Genomic DNA, 19,520 nt, shown 5'->3' on the forward strand with positions numbered 1-19,520 from the left:
GCAACATTCAACTGCTAGGATCATTATGGCAACATTAAAGTGCTAGGATCACCTTGGCAACATTCAACTGCTAGGATCATCATGGCAACATTCAACTGTTATGATCATCATGGCACCATTCAGCTGCTAGGATCATCATGGCAACATTCAACTGCTAATATTGTCTTGGCAACATTCAACTGCTAGGAACATCATGGCAACTTTCAACTGCTAGGATCATCATGGCAACAGTCAACTGCTAGGAACATCATGGCAATATTCAACTGCTAGGATCATCATGGCAACAGTCAACTGCTAGGAACATCATGGCAACATTCAGCTGCTAGGATCATAATGGCAGCATTCAACTGTTAGGATCATCATGGCAACATTCAACTGTTAGGATCATCATGGCAACATTCAACTGTTAGGATCATCATGGCAACATTCAACTGCTATGATCATCATGGCAACATTCAACTGCTAGGATCACCATGGCAACATTTAACTGCTAGGATCATCATGGTAACATTCAACTGCTAGGATCACCTTGGCAACATTCAACTACTAGGATCACCTTGGCAACATTCAACTACTAGGATCACCTTGGCAACATTCAACTACTAGGATCACCTTGGCAACATTCAACTACTAGGATCACCATGGCAACATTCAACTACTAGGATCATCATGGCAACATTCAACTACTAGGATCACCCTGGCAACATTCAACTGCTTGGATCATCATGGCAACATTCAACTACTAAGATCACCATGGCAACATTGAACTGCTTGGATCACCATGGCAACATTCAACTGCTAGGATCACCTTGGCAACATTCAACTGCTAGGATCATCATGGCAACATTCAACTGCTAGGATCACCTTGGCAACATTCAATACTAGGAGCATCATGGCAACAGTCTAGCTCGTTTTTAAGGCAAATTAGTATTGAAGCAGAAAATCCTTACAACAGATGCAAGAATGTGACATGCAGGTGAGATCTCAGGTGTCCCAGTATGAGATACAAATACAAGTCCTTTGGCGAGACACCTGCACCATACTGTGTCAGAAAGGACAAGAAAATAACAATACTCCAGACAAGGTTGACTGCTCTGACCTGGAGCTTCCATTTTAAGAAGGCGCCAGTGAGGTCCTTGGGGAGGGTGCTTTGGTATGTGTGGGAGAGAGTGGGTGTGGGAGGTGGCTAGTACTGTAAGCTGCCCATGTAGTGTATAAATTAGCCACATGTGCAATACTTGGGTATCTTTAATGAGGAAACGTTTCGCCACACAGTGGCTTCATCAGTCCATACAAAGGAGAATCGTGAAGAACAGGATGAGAACAGTCCCTCAGGCTTGAGTTGACTGATTACCTCAAACTCCTCCTGTTCTTCACCATTCTCCTTTGTATAGACTGATGAAGCCACTGTGTGGCGAAACGTTTCCTCATTAAAGATACCCAAGTGTTGCACATGTGTCTAATTTATCAACTTGTCGGTTCTCTGAACCATTTATCTACTTGTCCAAGTAGTGATGGTTGAATCTCCCACCTGCTTAAACACTTGACCACTTTATTAGGGAGGATAAGAAAACTTTTGTGTTTTTCCGTAAACTACTATTCCTTAGGGAAAGGAATACCCAGAATAGAAGAGCACTGCAATAGGCCTACTGATCGATGCTAGGCATGCTGGGTAAAGGGACACTAACTAACGTGACATTTTATTGTAGCAACGTTTTAAGAACATAAGAACGAAGGAACACTGCAGAAGGCCTACTGGCCCATGCGAGGCAGGTCCAAGTCTCCTACCGGCTTAAGCCAATGCACCCAACCTAGTCAGGTCAGGTCACATTGACTTAAGGGAGGAACACGGCAACCGACCTGGTAGCACAAGCTATCAGGTCCAACTCACACCCACCCACATCCACTCATGTATTTATCCAACCTATTTTTAAAGCTACACAACGTTCTGGCCTCTATAACGGTACTTGGGAGTTTGTTCCACTCATCCACAACTCTATTACCAAACCAGTACTTTCCTATATCCTTCCTGAATCTGAATTTTTCCAACTTAAAACCATTGCTGCGAGTCCTGTCTAGGCTAGATATTTTCAGCACACTATTTACATCCCCTTTATTTATTCCTGTCTTCCATTTATACACCTCAATCATATCCCCCCTAATTCTACGTCTTTCTAGAGAGTGCAGATTCAGGGCCCTTAGTCTATCCTCATAGGGAAGGTTTCTGATACATGGGATCAACTTTGTCATCCTCCTTTGTACATTTTCCAGAGAATTTATATCCATTCTGTAATAAGGTGACCAAAACTGTGCAGCATAATCTAAATGAGGCCTAACCAAGGATGTATAGAGTTGAAGAACAACCTGAGGACTCCTATTATTTATGCTTCTTGATATGAAGCCAAGGATTCTATTAGCTTTATTGCGAACACTTATGCACTGTTGTCTTGGTTTCAGATTACTGCTAACCAGAACTCCTAAATCTTTTTCGCAATCCGTAATATTAAGATCTACATTATTTAGTTTATATGTGGCATGGTTATTGTCCTGTCCAACATTTAGAACTTTGCATTTGTCTATATTAAACTGCATCTGCCACTTCTCCGACCACTGCATCAGTCTATTCAAATCTTCCTGGAGTGCTCGAATGTCCTCGTCAGAATGAATTCGACGGCCTATTTTGGTGTCATCGGCAAACTTGCCGATGTCGCTCTTTATGCCCTCATCTATGTCGTTTATGTAGATTGTGAACAGCAGGGGGCCCAACACTGACCCCTGTGGAACACCGCTCGTGACACTTCCCCACTCTGATTTCTCCCCATTTATGCAAACTCTCTGCTGCCTATTTGTCAACCATGCCTCTATCCAGGAAAAAATTTCTCCTCCTATTCCATGTGCTTTAATTTTCCTCAATAGTCTCTGATGTGGGACACTGTCAAAAGCCTTACTGAAGTCCATATACACAATATCATATTCATTACCATGTTTTTTGCTCTCCAGAAGCTTTGTCAAGCCGTTATAAAGTATACATTAGAGTGTATATCGAAATGGAAAGAAGGAGTGCCCATAACCCTAGCACTTATAAGTTAAATAATGTAGAACTTAGCCATACAGATTGCGAAAAGGACTTGGGGGTTATGGTAAGCAGCAACCTTAAACCAAGACAGCAATGCCTAAGCGTACGTAATAAGGCAAATAGATTACTGGGATTTATATCAAGAAGTGTAAGCAACAGAAGTCCAGAGGTCATACTGCAGCTTTATACATCATTAGTAAGGCCTCACCTAGATTATGCAGCTCAGTTCTGGTCTCCATATTACAGAATGGACATAAATTCGTTAGAAAACATTCAGCGTAGGATGACTAAATTAATACATAGCATTATCTAGGTGTGGGGTGGGAGCACTGGCCAACGCAGTGGAGGGAGCTGTTAGGTCTTTAAACTAGGAATAGTTAGTGGTATGGGTTTTTGCGGGAAAACTGTGAAGTCTCAGGGTAGTAATATGAGTACTAGTAATAGGCAAAATGAGGTGGATATCGGAAAGCCAGTGGCACTAATTGACAAGGACAGTAATAGGTTTAGTGGAATAACAGAAAGAAGCAGGAATGATAAAGAGAAAGGAGGGTCCTTAAGTATATATTACACAAATAGTCGCAGTGCTAGGAATAAGATGGACGAGTTGAGACTAGTTGCTAGTGCAGGTAACATAGATGTATTTGCCATTACTGAGACGTGGTTTAATTCAAAAAGTCGGGACATGCCTGCAGAATGTCACATTCAGGGTTTCAAATTGTTCCAAGTAGATAGAAGTATCGGGAAGGGGGGTGGGGTGGCATTGTATGTCCGAGATCGCTTGAACTGTTGCATAAAAACGGGTATTAAGTCTGAAGTAACACATACAGAGTCTGTTTGGATAGAATTTTCAGAGGGGCATGAAAAATTAATTTTAGGTGTGATATACCGTCCCCCAAATTTAGATAGGGACCAGGGAAGACTGCTATGGGAGGAAATTGTTAGGGCCACAAGGCACGATAATGTAGTAATTCTAGGAGACTTTAACTTTAGTCATATTGATTGGAATTTCTTGACTGGGAATTTAGAATCATACGACTTCTTAGAAGTAGTTCAGGATTGTTTTTTGAAGCAGTTTGTGACGGAACCTACAAGGGGTAATAACCTGCTTGACTTAGTTCTGGCAAACAATGAATCCCTTGTTAATAATTTAGAAGTTTCAGAGGAACTGGGTGCTAGCGACCACAAATCAATTACATTTAGAATTGAATGGAAGTATGATAGTAGGGATAACTCAGTAACAGTCCCATATTTTCGCTTAGCAGATTACGATGGGCTTAGAGAACACTTATCATCTGTTGACTGGGGTAACGAAGAGAGCTATCAATATGACAGTTTTCTGAACACAATACATGCTGCTCAAAGAACATTTATCCCTTATAAAGAAATTAGATCAAATAGAAATGACCCAAAATGGATGAATAATAGGCTGAAATATCTACTAGGGCATAAGAAAGGAATTTATAGGCGTATCAAAAGAGGCGAGGGTCATCTTATGAATCAGTATATTGACATTAAGAGGGACATTAAAAAGGGGATAAGAAAAGCTAAAAGGGACTATGAAATTAAAGTTGCTAGGGATTCTAAAACTAACCCAAAAAGTTTTTTCCAGGTATATAGAACAAAAGTCAGAGATAAGATAGGTCCCCTTAAAAATAACTATGGGCATCTTACTGACAAAGAGAATGAAATGTGCTCGATTTTAAATAATTATTTTCTCTCGGTTTTTACACAGGAAGACACTAATAATATTCCGGTAATTAATTTTTATAGTGGGCCAGAAGAAGATAAATTATGTAACATCACAGTCACTAGTGAAATGGTTGTGAAGCAGATAGACCGACTGAAGCAAAATAAGTCACCGGGTCCTGATGAGTTTTTTTCAAGGGTTCTAAAGGAATGCAAAATGGAAGTCTGTGAACCATTAACTAATATTTTTAATTTATCTCTTCAAACAGGTGTAGTGTCTGATATGTGGAAGATGGCTAATGTAATTCCTATTTTTAAAACAGGGGACAAGTCGTTACCGTCAAATTACCGCCCAATAAGCCTGACCTCAATTGTAGGCAAATTACTAGAGTCAATTATAGCTGAGATTATAAGAAGCCATCTCGATAAGCATAGCTTGATTAATGATACTCAGCATGGATTCACAAGAGGCCGGTCTTGTCTAACTAATTTATTAACTTTCTTCAGTAAAGCTTTTGAGGCTGTTGACCACGATAAAGAATTTGATATTATTTACTTAGATTTTAGTAAGGCATTTGATAGAGTTCCGCACCAAAGACTGTTGAAGAAAGTAGCAGCTCATGGCATTGGGGGAAGAGTGCTCTCGTGGATCGAATCATGGCTCACAGACAGGAAGCAGAGAGTGTCCATAAACCATACCCCCGGCCGGGATTGAACCCGCGGTCATAGAGTCTATGACCGCGGGTTCAATCCCGGCCGGGGGTATGGTTTATTTGCAATCGTGTCATTACGATTTCTTGAGTCAGAGAGTGTCCATAAATGGGGTTAAATCCGAGTGGGGATCAGTAACAAGTGGGGTTCCACAGGGATCAGTCTTGGGCCCGTTGTTGTTTATAATATATATCAATGATCTTGATGAAGGAATTACTAGTGATATGAGCAAATTCGCCGATGACACGAAGATAGGTAGGATAATTGATTCAAACGTAGATGTTAGGGAACTTCAGGAGGATTTAGACAAACTCTACTCTTGGTCAGAAAAGTGGCAGATGCAGTTCAATGTAGATAAATGCAAGGTTCTGAAGCTCGGGACTGTCCATAACCCTAGCACTTATAAGTTAAATAATGTAGAACTTAGCCATACAGATTGCGAAAAGGACTTGGGGGTTATGGTAAGCAGCAACCTTAAACCAAGACAGCAATGCCTAAGCGTACGTAATAAGGCAAATAGATTACTGGGATTTATATCAAGAAGTGTAAGCAACAGAAGTCCAGAGGTCATACTGCAGCTTTATACATCATTAGTAAGGCCTCACCTAGATTATGCAGCTCAATTCTGGTCTCCATATTACAGAATGGACATAAATTCGTTAGAAAACATTCATCGTAGGATGACTAAATTAATACATAGCATTAGAAATCTTCCTTATGAAGAAAGATTGAATACTCTTAAGTTACATTCACTTGTTAGACGAAGAATGAGGGGAGACCTGATCGAAGTGTACAAGTGGAAGATAGTTATTAATAAAGGGGATATTAAAAAGGTCTTGAGGATATCTCTCCAAGAGAGAACCCGCAGTAATGGATTTAAATTAGATAAGTTTAGATTTAGAAAGGACATAGGAAAGTATTGGTTTGGAAATAGGGTAGTTGATGAGTGGAACAGTCTACCTAGTTGGGTTATTGAGGCTGGGACTTTGGGTAGTTTCAAATTTAGGTTGGATAAGTACATGAGTGGGAGGGGTTGGATTTGAGAGGGACTTGCACATCGGAGCTTGTTTCTTGGGTGGCATTGAAAATCGGGTTGGTCAAATGTTGTTAGTGGGATGAATTGTAAAGGACCTGCCTAGTATGGGCCAACAGGCCTGCTGCAGTGTTCCTCCTTTCTTATGTTCTTATGTTCTTATAAGAACGAAGGAACACTGCAGAAGGCCTACTGGCCCATGCGAGGCAGGTCCAAGTCTCCTACCGGCTTAAGCCAATGCACCCAACCTAGTCAGGTCAGGTCACATTGACTTAAGGGAGGAACACGCAACCAACCTGGTAGCACAAGCTATCAGGTCCAACTCACACCCACCCACATCCACTCATGTATTTATCCAACCTATTTTTAAAGCTACACAACGTTCTGGTCTCTATAACTGTACTCGGGAGTTTGTTCCACTCATCCACAACTCTATTACCAAACCAGTACTTTCCTATATCCTTCCTGAATCTGAATTTTTCCAACTTAAAACCATTGCTGCGAGTCCTGTCTAGGCTAGATATTTTCAGCACACTATTTACATCCCCTTTATTTATTCCCGTCTTCCATTTATACACCTCAATCATATCCCCCCTAATTCTACGTCTTTCTAGAGAGTGCAGATATCCAGATGTTGAAATTAAGACACATGTGCAACATCTGGGTATCTTTATTGTAGACGTTTCGCCATCCAGTGGCTTTATCAATACAAATTCTAGGACATAGCTTGAAGACAGTAGGACTATGTACAGAAGATGAGGTAATCAGTCCCTCAACCTAGGAGTAAACATTAAAATGGTATAAAATACCGACAGGTTGTTAGGTAAGTCACATATGCAACAGTTAAGTATCTTTATTTCGAAACGTTTCGCCTACACGGTAGGCTTCTTCAGTCGAGTACTGAAAAGTTGATAGAAGCAGAAGAGACTTGAAGACGATGTAATCAGTCCATCACCCTTAAAGTTTTGAGGTGGTCAGTCCCTCAGTCTGGAGAAGAGCATTGTTCCAAAGTCTGAAACAACCTAGGAGTAGGTGCGAAGAGCACCGTAGTCGGATGTTACATATGTGTCTAATTTTCAACTCACACCCACTTACGTATTTATCTAACCTTTTTTAAAACTACACAACTTTTTAGCCTCAATAACTGTACTCGAGAGTTTGTTCCACTCATCCACAACTCTATTACCAAACCAGTGCTTTCCTATTTCCTTTCTGAATCTGAATTTTTTCAACTTAAAATCATTGAAGATTGAGACACTTATGCAACATATGGAAATCTTTATTCAGGAAACGTTTCGCCACATAGTGGCTTCATCAGTCCAATACAAAGTAGAAAGGCGTAAGGAGAGGAGGAGTTTGAGGTAATCAGTCCCACAGCCTGGAGTCGATGTGTTCAGTACATCAATCTTGTAGAATGTACATCATAGGGCAGTAGACGTGGCTTATGTGTCTATGTTGTCTTACCTACCAACCTGTCGGTATTGTATACCATTTTGATGTTCATTTTGTCAGACACTGCAACACATGGCATCTTGGTACAGAAAACACCTTGGACAAACTTTTCAAGTGAGAATTGTTGGATCTGAGGGGGACATGACCTCTCAGTGGCTACATTCTCACTACTACTACTACTCTGCACCTCTCCTTCCGACAGTATTTAAGTCTCCGCACTGTCGCTTGATCTTCAGATAGTTCCTGACTATGGAACTGAACTTCTCCAGGCTGAGGGACTGACAACCTCAAATTCCACGACTTCAAGGGTGATGGACTGATTACATCGTCTTCACATCTCTACTGTTCCTGCCTACTTTCTGTATTCGACCGAAGAAGCCTACTGTGTAGGCGAAATGTTTCGGAATAAAGTTGCCTAACTGTTTTCTATGTGTCTTACCTACTAATACAGAGAAAACTAAGAAAACGTATATATATAATGGCAGGAGTCAGGTGAGGTGATGCGTGGGTAGAGGTGGTAGTAGTGGTAGTAGTGGAACTAAGGAGGTGATGAAGATTGAGACACTTATGCAGCATATGGGAATCTTTATTAAGGAAACGTTTCGCCACACAGTGGCTTCATCAGTCCAATACAAAGAGGAAGGCGTAAGGAGAGGAGGAGTATGAGGTAATCAGTCCCTCAGCCTGGAGTCGATGTGTTCAGTTCATCAATCTTGTAGAATGTACAGCATAGGGCCGTAGACGTGGCTTATATACTGTAGTGAGGTGAGGTGAAGCAGGCGGAGGCGGGGTCATAGTGGTACTATCCACTAGTCGAAGTAGGTCGTCGTCCAAAGGTTGAACAAGTGTTGAAGAATTCTTTGTAACAAGATCCCATGATGCTGCAGTGTCTGACAGTTGTGATGACACTGCAGCATCATGGGATCTTGTTACAAAGAATTCTTCAACACTTGTTCAACCTTTGGACGAAGAAGAAGCCTCAACCAGGCGTCAAGGTCAAGAACCTCCTGCACCCCTACCTCAACGAAGAAACAGAAACAAGAGGAACAGGAGGCGTCAACAGGGTGCATCGGGTCAATGCGATCAGCAGGCTGCACTAAACGAGCCCCCACCGGCCATAGCACGACAACGCAGGCACTCCTTACCTGGCACAGTCGCTTTGCAGACTCAACTGGCACCTCACCAGCAGATCCCGGCTACTCAACCTGGTATACAGCAACAGACCACGGTGCATACAATAAAGAAATCCAACCCTCAGCAGTCCCTACAGACCACAGCAGCCCAGATAATATCCACTGTTTCGAACCCATCTCCAAAGCAGGCCCTCACCAGGGAGGATCTCGTAGCACTCATCAAGGTGTTCACGGATCTTATTTGCAACACAATCAACTCCACGGAACAACAGAGCGCATTCCGGCAGATGGTCAGTACTCTCCTGAGAGTGTGCTTTCTGACCGAAGAGGAGACAGTGGATGCCATGAATTTGCAGGTTCTCAGAGCGGGCAGGACTCAGTCTCCAGCTCAGGAAACAACAGCGATGGAATAACCTCGGTACCAAATCACACCCTCAAGGTCCTACAATGGAACATTCAGGGCCTGAGGGGCAAACAGCACCTCTTGCTGGAGGCAGTAATTCGGGATCGGGTTGACATCGTCTTGCTACAAGAAACTCTGACTGTCCCGACTATGTGCCCAAGACTACCCGGTTTTGCTGGGTATTTTCGGCACATGGACCCGGGCATTCACTGCAGAGGCACAGCTGTATTTGTATCCAATACAATACCTCACGAGGTTATAGCCAACCCTGTGGACTGTGGGGAGGATGTCGAGGTACAGGCCATCCTTGTGCACATACCTGGGGCGCCCATTACCATCTATAACATCTACAAGAACCCAAGACACACCCTCGACATTGCAGAGCTCCTCGCACTAGCACGCACTGAGTGTATTATTGTGGGTGGAGATTTCAACGCACATCACCCTATTCTGCACTCTCACTCAGCAACCAATGCTGCTGGCAGACATATAGCAATGCTCCTACACGATATTCCAGAGGTAAAGTTGCTAAACAATGGAGACCCCACACACCTGTTGGGTGGCTGCCTCGACCTTACCTTCGGGTCAAGACAACTCGCAGCAGGAGCCACATGGGAAACTCATCCTCACCTTGTCAGTGACCACTTTGCAGTGATCACCACCTTCAACATCAACAGGCCTCCCACAGTTGTGCTGCCTCCTAGATGGGACGTAAAGAGGGCCAACTGGAAGGTGTTCCAGGATTATCTTCATAACTGGTGGTCCACATACTCTCTATCTGAAGACTGTGATACGGCTGAACAGGAGCTAATCACTGTTCTCATCCAGGCAGCAGAGTGCGCAATTCCAAAGAAGTCCGCAGGACGCACTCACAAAAGAGACTGGTGGTTCTACAATGACGAGGTGCGGGAGCAGAACCACCGAATCAACTCTTTTAGGAAGCTATACAAGCGTAACCCTACGGCAGAGAACAGGAATACTCTGAGAGCCATTGTGCAGCATGCCCGCAGAATCTCTCTCAGAGTAAAAACTGAGAAATGGCTGGAGTGGTGCTCAACATTCGGGCATCACACCACCTTATCTGAGATATGGGGCAAGCTCAACATAGCAACTGGCAAGAGCAAGCCGAGGCCACCAGCACACCCGAACCCATCCCAAGAAGCAGAGAAACTAGTGGAGCTTTTCACTTCCAGGGGAGCCTCCACTCAGCTCCCACAGGAAATCTGGAATATACAGACGGATCTTCTGCCACAGCGCCAGCTAACGATACAAGCTGCATGTGAGTCGGAAGATGTGACTGATGTAGACCTCACGGACTTGGAGCTCCGACGTGCCATTAAGAACACAGGTGACACTGCCCCGGGCATCGATGGTGTGACGTACTCTATTATTGCACGGGCTGGGCAGAGTGGATGGGAGGCCATACTAGACGTCATTAACAAGTCGTGGAGGGCCAGGACACTCTCAGCAGCTTGGAAGAAAGCTACAATCGTACCAATTCCAAAGCCCAAGGACCCAGGCAGTATGAGACCCATATCGCTGACCAGCTGCTTAGCCAAGACTGCTGAGAGGATGGTGTTAAACCGCCTCCTATGGAAACTTGGACCCTCTCATCATCACATATTTGGCTTCACCAAAGGAGTGGGAACAGCAGAGTGCATAACCACTCTACTAAGCCAGATTGCTGATAGCAACAAAAAACCTAGTATCGTCGTTTACCTCGACCTTGAGAAGGCATTTGAGCTAGCCAGCCCCACAGCAATTCTGGCAATACTAGCTCGGAAGGGAATCAAAGGACGCCTCCTGGCCTGGATAGAGTCCTACCTTAGGGGCAGGCAGGCCTGTGTCAGCTTTCAGGGACACTACTCTTCCTTTAAAACCCTGGAAAACGGTATGCCACAAGGAGGTGTGCTCAGTCCTACCCTGTTTAACATCCTTATGCAGGAACTTGTGAGCCTTCCCTTTTATAGTGGTACACAGCTCCTCAGCTATGCTGATGATCTTGCACTAGTAGTAAATGGGAAAGGCAATTTAGAACGACAGGCTCAGAGAGCTTTGGACCTAATTATGCAGTCTTGCAAGGAACTAGGCCTCAAGATCTCAGCCGAGAAATCTCTTGCAATGATGTTCAAGGGACCAGATCCTATGAATAGATTACGTATTCAGGATATAGAACTTGAGTGGACAGGCTCCTACCTGTACTTGGGAATCTACATTGATAAAAAGCTGACCTTTCAGAAACAGGCCGAGTATGTCAGGTCACGTGCTCTACTCAGACTCAACGCCATGAGAGCCATGACGAGGCACCGTGCAGGGGCAAGCTCGCTCATTGACTACGGTGCACCGGTTTTAGCTCATCTCTTCCCGCAGAGCAGGCAAAGGGTGGAGGTCGTACAAAACCAGGCGATAAGAACTATGCTTGGTGCCCCCATCTGGACCAACACAGTATGTCTCAGATCTGAGGCCCGGCTTCCTTCCTTGGCTGACAGAGTAAGATACATAAACGCCTGCAAAGTGGCCACGATTCTGCACCGGCAGCAAGGTACCCCACTAAGGAGACGGATATTAACAACCATGTCACAAGATCCCACACTCTTCACGGACTACTCCTGGATTCGTTCGTTTTGTGCTGCTGGGCGGAAGCTGCTGCCTGTACAGCTGCTCTGTGAGAAGAGTTGTGACCTTCCTGTTGCTGGGTACCATCCACCACCTCCCTGGCGCCCAGATCCAGCCGATGTTTTCATCATGCAGCTACCCATCTCTAAGTGTCTCTGCAGTCAAGACACCCTCAGCAATCATGCTGAGACAAGCATGGCACTGGCAGAGGGAGGCACATGTGCAGTGTATTTCACAGATGGTTCTGTCGACCCTGACAGGAAGAGAGCAGCAGCTGGACTGTACCACAATGGTCACACACAAGGCTGGCGACTAACTGACCACTGCACGATCCTTCAAGCTGAGCTGGTGGCGATTCAGCAGGCATTGTCACATGCCCTACGACATCGACTCCGACCTGTCATACATGTTGATTCCACCTCTGCAATCAATGCCCTCTCCCATCCTCAACCACAGGATAACGTTCACCTCATCACATCGATCCTGAGCATAATGACAGCCTTAGAAGTTCAGGGTAATAGATCGACATTGAACTGGATCCCCAGCCATGCTGGCATCCGGGGAAATGAGGCGGCAGATGATGCAGCCAAGGCAGCAACAGACTATCCACATGTTGGGATTACTGTCCCAATCAGCCTACGACAGGCCAAACTGGTGGCTGCCAGAGCCACGAAACTTATGGGGGAGGTCTTAGGTGATACCCCATCTCAGCAGTGGTACCGAGCAGCGACTCAGGGAGAACCCCCTCCATATGATAGAAGCTGGTCCAGAGCGCAGTGTACCACCATCCATCGGCTTCGTTTGGGCTTTCCCACAGCCAAGATGATGGTAGACAAGGCTGAGGAGATGTGCCAGTACTGTCAGCACGTTGTCCAGCGGCCCCTAACACACTATCTTCTAGAGTGCGAAGCTACTGAGACACTCCGCAGGCAACTAGGGGTGATATTCCCTCCCGAAGAGGACCCAGAGATGACTGCGGCCACACTAGTGTACCATGGGGTCAACGAACCAGACAAGCTGTTACCTGTGATAATGACATATCCTCCTCCTCGCTAGTGTCCATAGTTACATATGGTGTCGCTTATGAGATGCACCAGTTGAACTGACCAGAGGGGCACTTGAGCGGCATGCGTCGCATCATTGTGGAAACCTTTCTTCATCGGGAGCCAGAGACGGGTCATCGCAAGATTGGGACCCGTGCCAGGACTATGGTCTTGGCGAACATTATACATACATACACCTATGCTGTACATTCTACAAGATTGATGGACTGAACACATCGACTCCAGGCTGAGGGACTGATTACCTCATACTCCTCCTCTCCTTACGCCTTCCTCTTTGCATTGGACTGATGAAGCCACTGTGTGGCGAAACGTTTCCTTAATAAAGATTCCCATATGCTGCATAAGTGTCTCAATCTTCAACTTGTCGGTTTTTCAAACCATTCATCACATATGGAGGTGATGTTAGAGAGGGACCTGCTGGCATCATGTAACACCAGTTCCCAGGATAGGTAATATCCTCTTGCTTAGTAATTTTGAAATACTGTAACTACCGGATTTTTGCTTTATAGTGTTACTGACAGAAATTAGCGCAGCTTCAATGCATTTTCTCCGTCTTAAGTTGTCTTCTTTAATCACTAGTTTAGCTTCATTGAATTTCATGAGGTGTCCAACATCGTCCCTATGTTGAACACATGCGTTTTTGCGGTCATCATTTCTGCAAGCATTTTTGTGTTCTGCTATCCTAATGTCCAGAGATCTGGTTGTTTTCCCTACATATACTTTGTCACACCCCCCACATGGTATAGTGTAGATTCCTGCACTTGTGCCAGAATCATGCTTCTACATTTCTTCTCTCACCATGACACACGAACTAAAAGAGGGGTAGTTATTGGCTTCTTTCTGAGAGCCTACAGAATTTCCAGTCCGCAGTTCCTCGAAGAAGAATGTACATACATCACCAACTCTTTTAGTTCACTACAATTTCCCCTACACTTCATACGTGACTGCAGGAAACGTGCGACACGTATCCTCAGCAAGACCAACACCAGTCAAGTTGAAGAAAAGCCTCCAAGTTACATCGTTTTACCGGTGAGCAACGTTGCCACTAACGTTTCAAAAATGTTTGACAGAAAACTGGCTAAAATATCTACCAGCTCTTCAACTACTATTAGGAACCTGATACAAAATCCCAAGCATGATACCCAGATACCCTGGGTATCTTTATTAAAGATACCCAGATGTTGCACGTGTCAAAAAGTTGGTAAATTCGTAAAACATGAGCGCCCCTTTGTAAAACCGTGCTGAGATTCATTAATCAATTTATGCCTTTCAAGATGGCTACGAATTGCCTCTACAATTATTGATTCCACAAACTTTCCCACTATGGAGGTAAGGCTTATTGGTCAATAGTTCGAAGCTAAGGATCTGTCTTCTGCTTTGTAAATAGGTATTACATTTGCTATTTCCCACTTATCAGGCACTATGCCAGTTTGTAGCGATATATTGAAAAGATTAGCCGAAGGTATGCTAAGTTTCTCTTTACATTCCTTTAACACCCTTACAAACAGTTCGTCAGGGCCTGGAGATTTGTTAGGCTTTAATTTATCTATTTGTCTGAGGACCATGTCACTAGTTACCTTAACCATGCATAGTTTATTATCGTCCTCCATTCTCATGTTCTTATTATGTTCTAAGACGAGGAGAAGTTTGAGGTAATCAGTCCCTCAGCCTAGATGTGTTCGAACACTGGCTGGCTGAACGTTTCAACATTAAAGTCCCCCAGATCTTGCACAAGTGTCTCATTCTTCAAGTTGTCGGTTTTCGAAACCATTACATAACTTGGGTGTGAATTAACTTAGGATAACTAAACAAAGTCTAAGACAGAATATGAGTACACACACATTCAGCTGCTGTGTAAGTAGGTGCACACATATAGCTTAGGTGACTACACACACCTACATACATACAAAGATAATCCCCTGCTCAGTAGACCAGACATGAAGCTGCTCCCCCTCAGACAGTCCTGATAATCCTGGTGGCGCCGTGCAGCTGTGAGAGGCAGGAGGAGAGGAACAATTGTGACCTGAGATGTGGGCGGTCACCACGGCGGGGTCAGGCGCCACACACAGGTCAGGTCAAGCTATATTTGATGTATTGGCCGGCTGATTGTGCCTCCATGACCTTTCCACCTCGATATCTCTACCACCTGTCTTCTCCAGCTCCGCCTTCATTTGTTACATGTCACTTCTGCTAATTAGGGTGATACAACGATAAAACAGGTCAAGAATTTATTATACAACGTTTCGTTAAAAAGTGATTCTTTAGTATCGAGACGTTTCGCTCACTTTTGAGAGAAATCTTGTCTAATAAAAGCTAATTCTTCTATGTCTTTTTACTACGCTGAATGTAGCTCCAATTCCTTGAATCAAAAACTCTTTACTAAAAGTCTGTTCGGTAAACTTTGCCTCTGGTAGAGCGAAAGTGGCGGGGGGGGGGGGGTGAGGCGCCTTAAGACTAGTGAAAGGCTCTTGATCCAAGATATTGGATCTGGCCTTTCCTTTTTTGGATCAAACTTGATTGTTTCCCATTCGCTAGACACACTATGACCCCGTACCGGTTTAGCGCTTCCGCATGAATAATGATAATTGAACGATGGATTCTGTAACACTGGCACAAAATTTTAACTTGTTTAAGGATGATAATTTGTAGATGAATGGTTCAGAGAACCGACATGTTGATAAATTAGACACATGTGCAACTCTTGGGTATCTTTATTGAGGAAACGTTTCGCCACACAGTGGCTTCATCAGTCCATACAAAGGAGAAACTTGAAGAACAGGAGGAGAATGAGGTAATCAGTCATACGGTTTATAAGCTGCTTCTCCGCTGATATGCCGTATTCTATTCAAGATTGATGGACTGACCACATCGACTCAAGGTTGAGGGACTGATTACCTCATTCTCCTCCTGTTCTTCAAGATTCTCCTTTGTATGGACTGATGAAGCCACTGTGTGGCGAAACGTTTCCTCAATAAAGATACCCAAGAGTTGCACATGTGTCTAATTTATCAAGGATGATAATTAACATTTTCTCAATAGTACAGTGCAAGAAAATACTTAAGTATTTTGAACTTTTAAAAGGCTTAATTTTTTTTACCATCTCGGCTGTTTCTGATGAAGGTAGGTTTACCTGGAGTTTACCTGGAGTTTACCTGGAGTTTACCTGGAGTTTACCTGGAGTTTACCTGGAGTTACCTGAAGTTTACCTGAAGTTTACCTGGAGTTTACCTGGAGTTTACCTGGAGTTTACCTGAAGTTTACCTGGAGTTTACCTGGAGTTTACCTGGAGTTTACCTGGAGTTTACCTGGAGTTTACCTGGAGTTTACCTGGAGTTTACCTGGTGTTTACCTGGTGTTTACCTGGTGTTTACCTGGTGTTTACCTGAGTTTACCTGGTGTTTACCTGGTGTTTACCTGGAGTTTACCTGGTGTTTACCTGGTGTTTACCTGAGTTTACCTGGAGTTTACCTGGTGTTTACCTGGTGTTTACCTGGAGTTTACCTGGAGTTTACCTGGAGTTTACCTGGAGTTTACCTGGAGTTTACCTGAAGTTTACCTGAAGTTTATCTGAAGTTTACCTGGAGTTTACCTGGAGTTTACCTGGAGTTTATCTGGAGTTTATCTGGAGTTTACCTGAAGTTTACCTGGAGTTTACCTGAAGTTTACCTGGAGTTTACCTGGAGTTTACCTGGAGTTTACTTGGAGTTTACCTGAAGTTTACCTGGAATTTACCTGGAGTTTACCTGAAGTTTACCTGGAGTTTACCTGGAGTTTACCTCCAGGTAAACTCCAGGTAACAGGAAACAGTTACCATCGCTGTGGAAATATAAACACATATGCAGTATAATGTGATCCTTTATTGACTACGTTTCGCCCACACAGTGGGCTTTTTCAAGTCACAAACAGATCTACCTGGGGTGGAAGGTACGAGAGTATTTATAGTCACGTTCAGAATGCTGAGGTCAGGTGGAGAATGCTGCATCTGATGATCTACCGAGTGGGGTTATAGAGTCTAAAATCTTGGGTACATCTCGGTACATCATCAGATGCAGCATTCTCCACCTGACCTCAGCATTCTGAACCTGACTATAAATATACGAAACGTAGTCAATAAAGGATCACATTATACTGCATATGTGTTTATATTTCCATTGTGTCGGTATTTTATACCATTTATTTCTACCATCGCTGTATTGTCAGAAGTGAGAGATCACAGTTTTATCATTATTATTATTATTATTATTATTATTATTATTATTATTATTATTATTATTATTATTATTATTATTATTATTATTATTATTATTATTATTATTTTAAAGTGTTAGACACTTATGGATCATACAGAACCTGCAGATTTTTTTTAACCACGGGATCAAATTTATCCGATTTGTTTGTGTATAAGCAACATTATCAGTTGTATCACTGCTGATAATATGACCCATTTATGTGAAGTGTGTGACAGCTGAGACAACACTCGTTAAGCTGACTTTTCAAGGGGACAACCTAATGAGGTGTAAGTCATATCCTTGGACTTATATTTACCCTTCACTTCGTTGACTTAGACCAGATTGCCTCTTGTTTCCCGGGTATTGTAAAGACCCCTGCGGGTTTGGTGGGGACAGCTAACGGGCAAGTCTCTTGCACCCTCACCCCCTGTTCACCTGTCAGTTTACCGACAGGTGAACAGGGCGGTAGTATACCTCAGAGAAGGCTTGAAGTTACCTTACATTTGTGAGATAACCTCAAACCTGCAAATCAAAAATTAATCTATCTTCTCTCCGCCAGTACCGGCATTCTTATGAATGTTTTTCAATCAATTTTATTGTCAAGAGCGCTAAATAATCTCACAGGTCAAAGCTCTTTTCACATCTCTTCTTTCCACCAGCATGGCGACAGACTTGGATTGGTTCCGTGACGGTGAGGATGGAGGATTGGTAGTGTTGTTTCAGGCTGAGGAAGAGACTGTATCCAGTGTGGTGGTGTCAGCCCTCACACAGCCTATGGCCACCAATGTCTGGCTGGACCGGGACCAACGCACACTGGACTGGGGAGTGCAAGGCCAGGCTCAAGACATCCCTGCTGGGTTTGAATACGAAGTGATCGCGTACCCGGGCGACCAGGGCATCACCAAGAATATCATAGGTGAGAACTGGTGCTAAAGGGAGTTAGTGTAGCACCCACTGGAGAGGAACAAGTTCCACTACTCTGGCTGCAACAAACCCAAGTAACACCAATTAGAAATGTTACCTAGTCGACTTTTCGTTCGTCTCACGACATGAAAAACGTCGCTGGAGCGACCTAAACGGCTTCAAGTCAAAATCTACGTTGAGAACATTGATGCAACAAAATCAGCTTTAAGCGTTAAACTCCTTTGCCTTTATTTGTCTTATATTAATGAAAGATCAATTGAAATTTGAGTCATTAGAGAATAAGATATGAATGTAAGACAGATTTTCCCTGTTTTTTTTTAACCTGCATTTTGATGATGCAGACGTGAAACTCACCCTGTGTCCAGATTTCTTGCAATTGTGTATATGTGTAAATTTGTTCCATCTGTTACAACCAAATTCTAGATACTTGCAACCCACTGGGAAGATAATCGTCAATGTAATGGTTGTATGGGTTTAGTTGGCCAAAATGGTCTACTAGGTTAATGGTACGAGATGACATCATAATGGTAAAAATAAAAACAATTATGTGAAACCTTCGCTGACGATGTTTCGCTCACGCAGTGAACTTTATCAAATCACAAATAGATAAATTAGATATCGAAAGTTTATAAAGTAATGAGCAGCTGTGTGGTGAACATGTGAGTTGTGAACACCAGGTGAGCAGCTGTGTGTTGAACATGTGAGTTGTGAACACCAGGTGAGCAGCTGTGTGGTGAACATGTGAGTTGTGAACACCAGGTGAGCAGCTGTGTGGTGAACATGTGAGTTGTGAACACCAGGTGAGCAGCTGTGTGGTGAACATGTGAGTTGTGAGCACCAGGTGAGCAGCTGTGTGGTGAACATGTGAGTTGTGAACACCAGGTGAGCAGCTGTGTGGTGAACATGTGAGTTGTGAACACCAGGTGAGTAGCTGTGTGGTGAACATGTGAGTTGTGAGCACCAGGTGAGCAGCTGTGTGGTGAACATGTGAGTTGTGAACACCAGGTGAGCAGCTGTGTGGTGAACATGTGAGTTGTGAACACCAGGTGAGCAGCTGTGTGGTGAACATGTGAGTTGTGAGCACCAGGTGAGCAGCTGTGTGGTGAACATGTGAGTTGTGAACACCAGGTGAGCAGCTGTGTGGTGAACATGTGAGTTGTGAGCACCAGGTGAGCAGCTGTGTGGTGAACATG

The 19,520-nt window shown here is 43.8% G+C and overlaps 1 protein-coding gene and 1 long non-coding RNA gene across 2 annotated transcripts in view; both read left to right on the forward strand.

Annotated features, from left to right (window-relative positions):
• The window catches only part of LOC128690189 (uncharacterized), a 266,589-nt gene that overhangs the window by 82,702 nt on the left and 164,367 nt on the right, over positions 1-19,520 (forward strand). The window lies entirely within an intron of this gene.
• LOC128701087 (uncharacterized) overlaps positions 1-19,520 on the forward strand; it is a gene marked incomplete at its 3' end in the record, with an annotated part of 126,078 nt that overhangs the window by 65,620 nt on the left and 40,938 nt on the right. The window contains 1 exon segment of the mRNA XM_070090444.1: positions 18,063-18,319. Within this exon segment, the coding sequence (XP_069946545.1) occupies positions 18,063-18,319 (257 nt within the window).

The sequence above is a fragment of the Cherax quadricarinatus genome, chromosome 32 (assembly GCF_038502225.1).
Source record: "Cherax quadricarinatus isolate ZL_2023a chromosome 32, ASM3850222v1, whole genome shotgun sequence".
Taxonomy (NCBI): Eukaryota; Metazoa; Arthropoda; class Malacostraca; order Decapoda; family Parastacidae; genus Cherax; species Cherax quadricarinatus.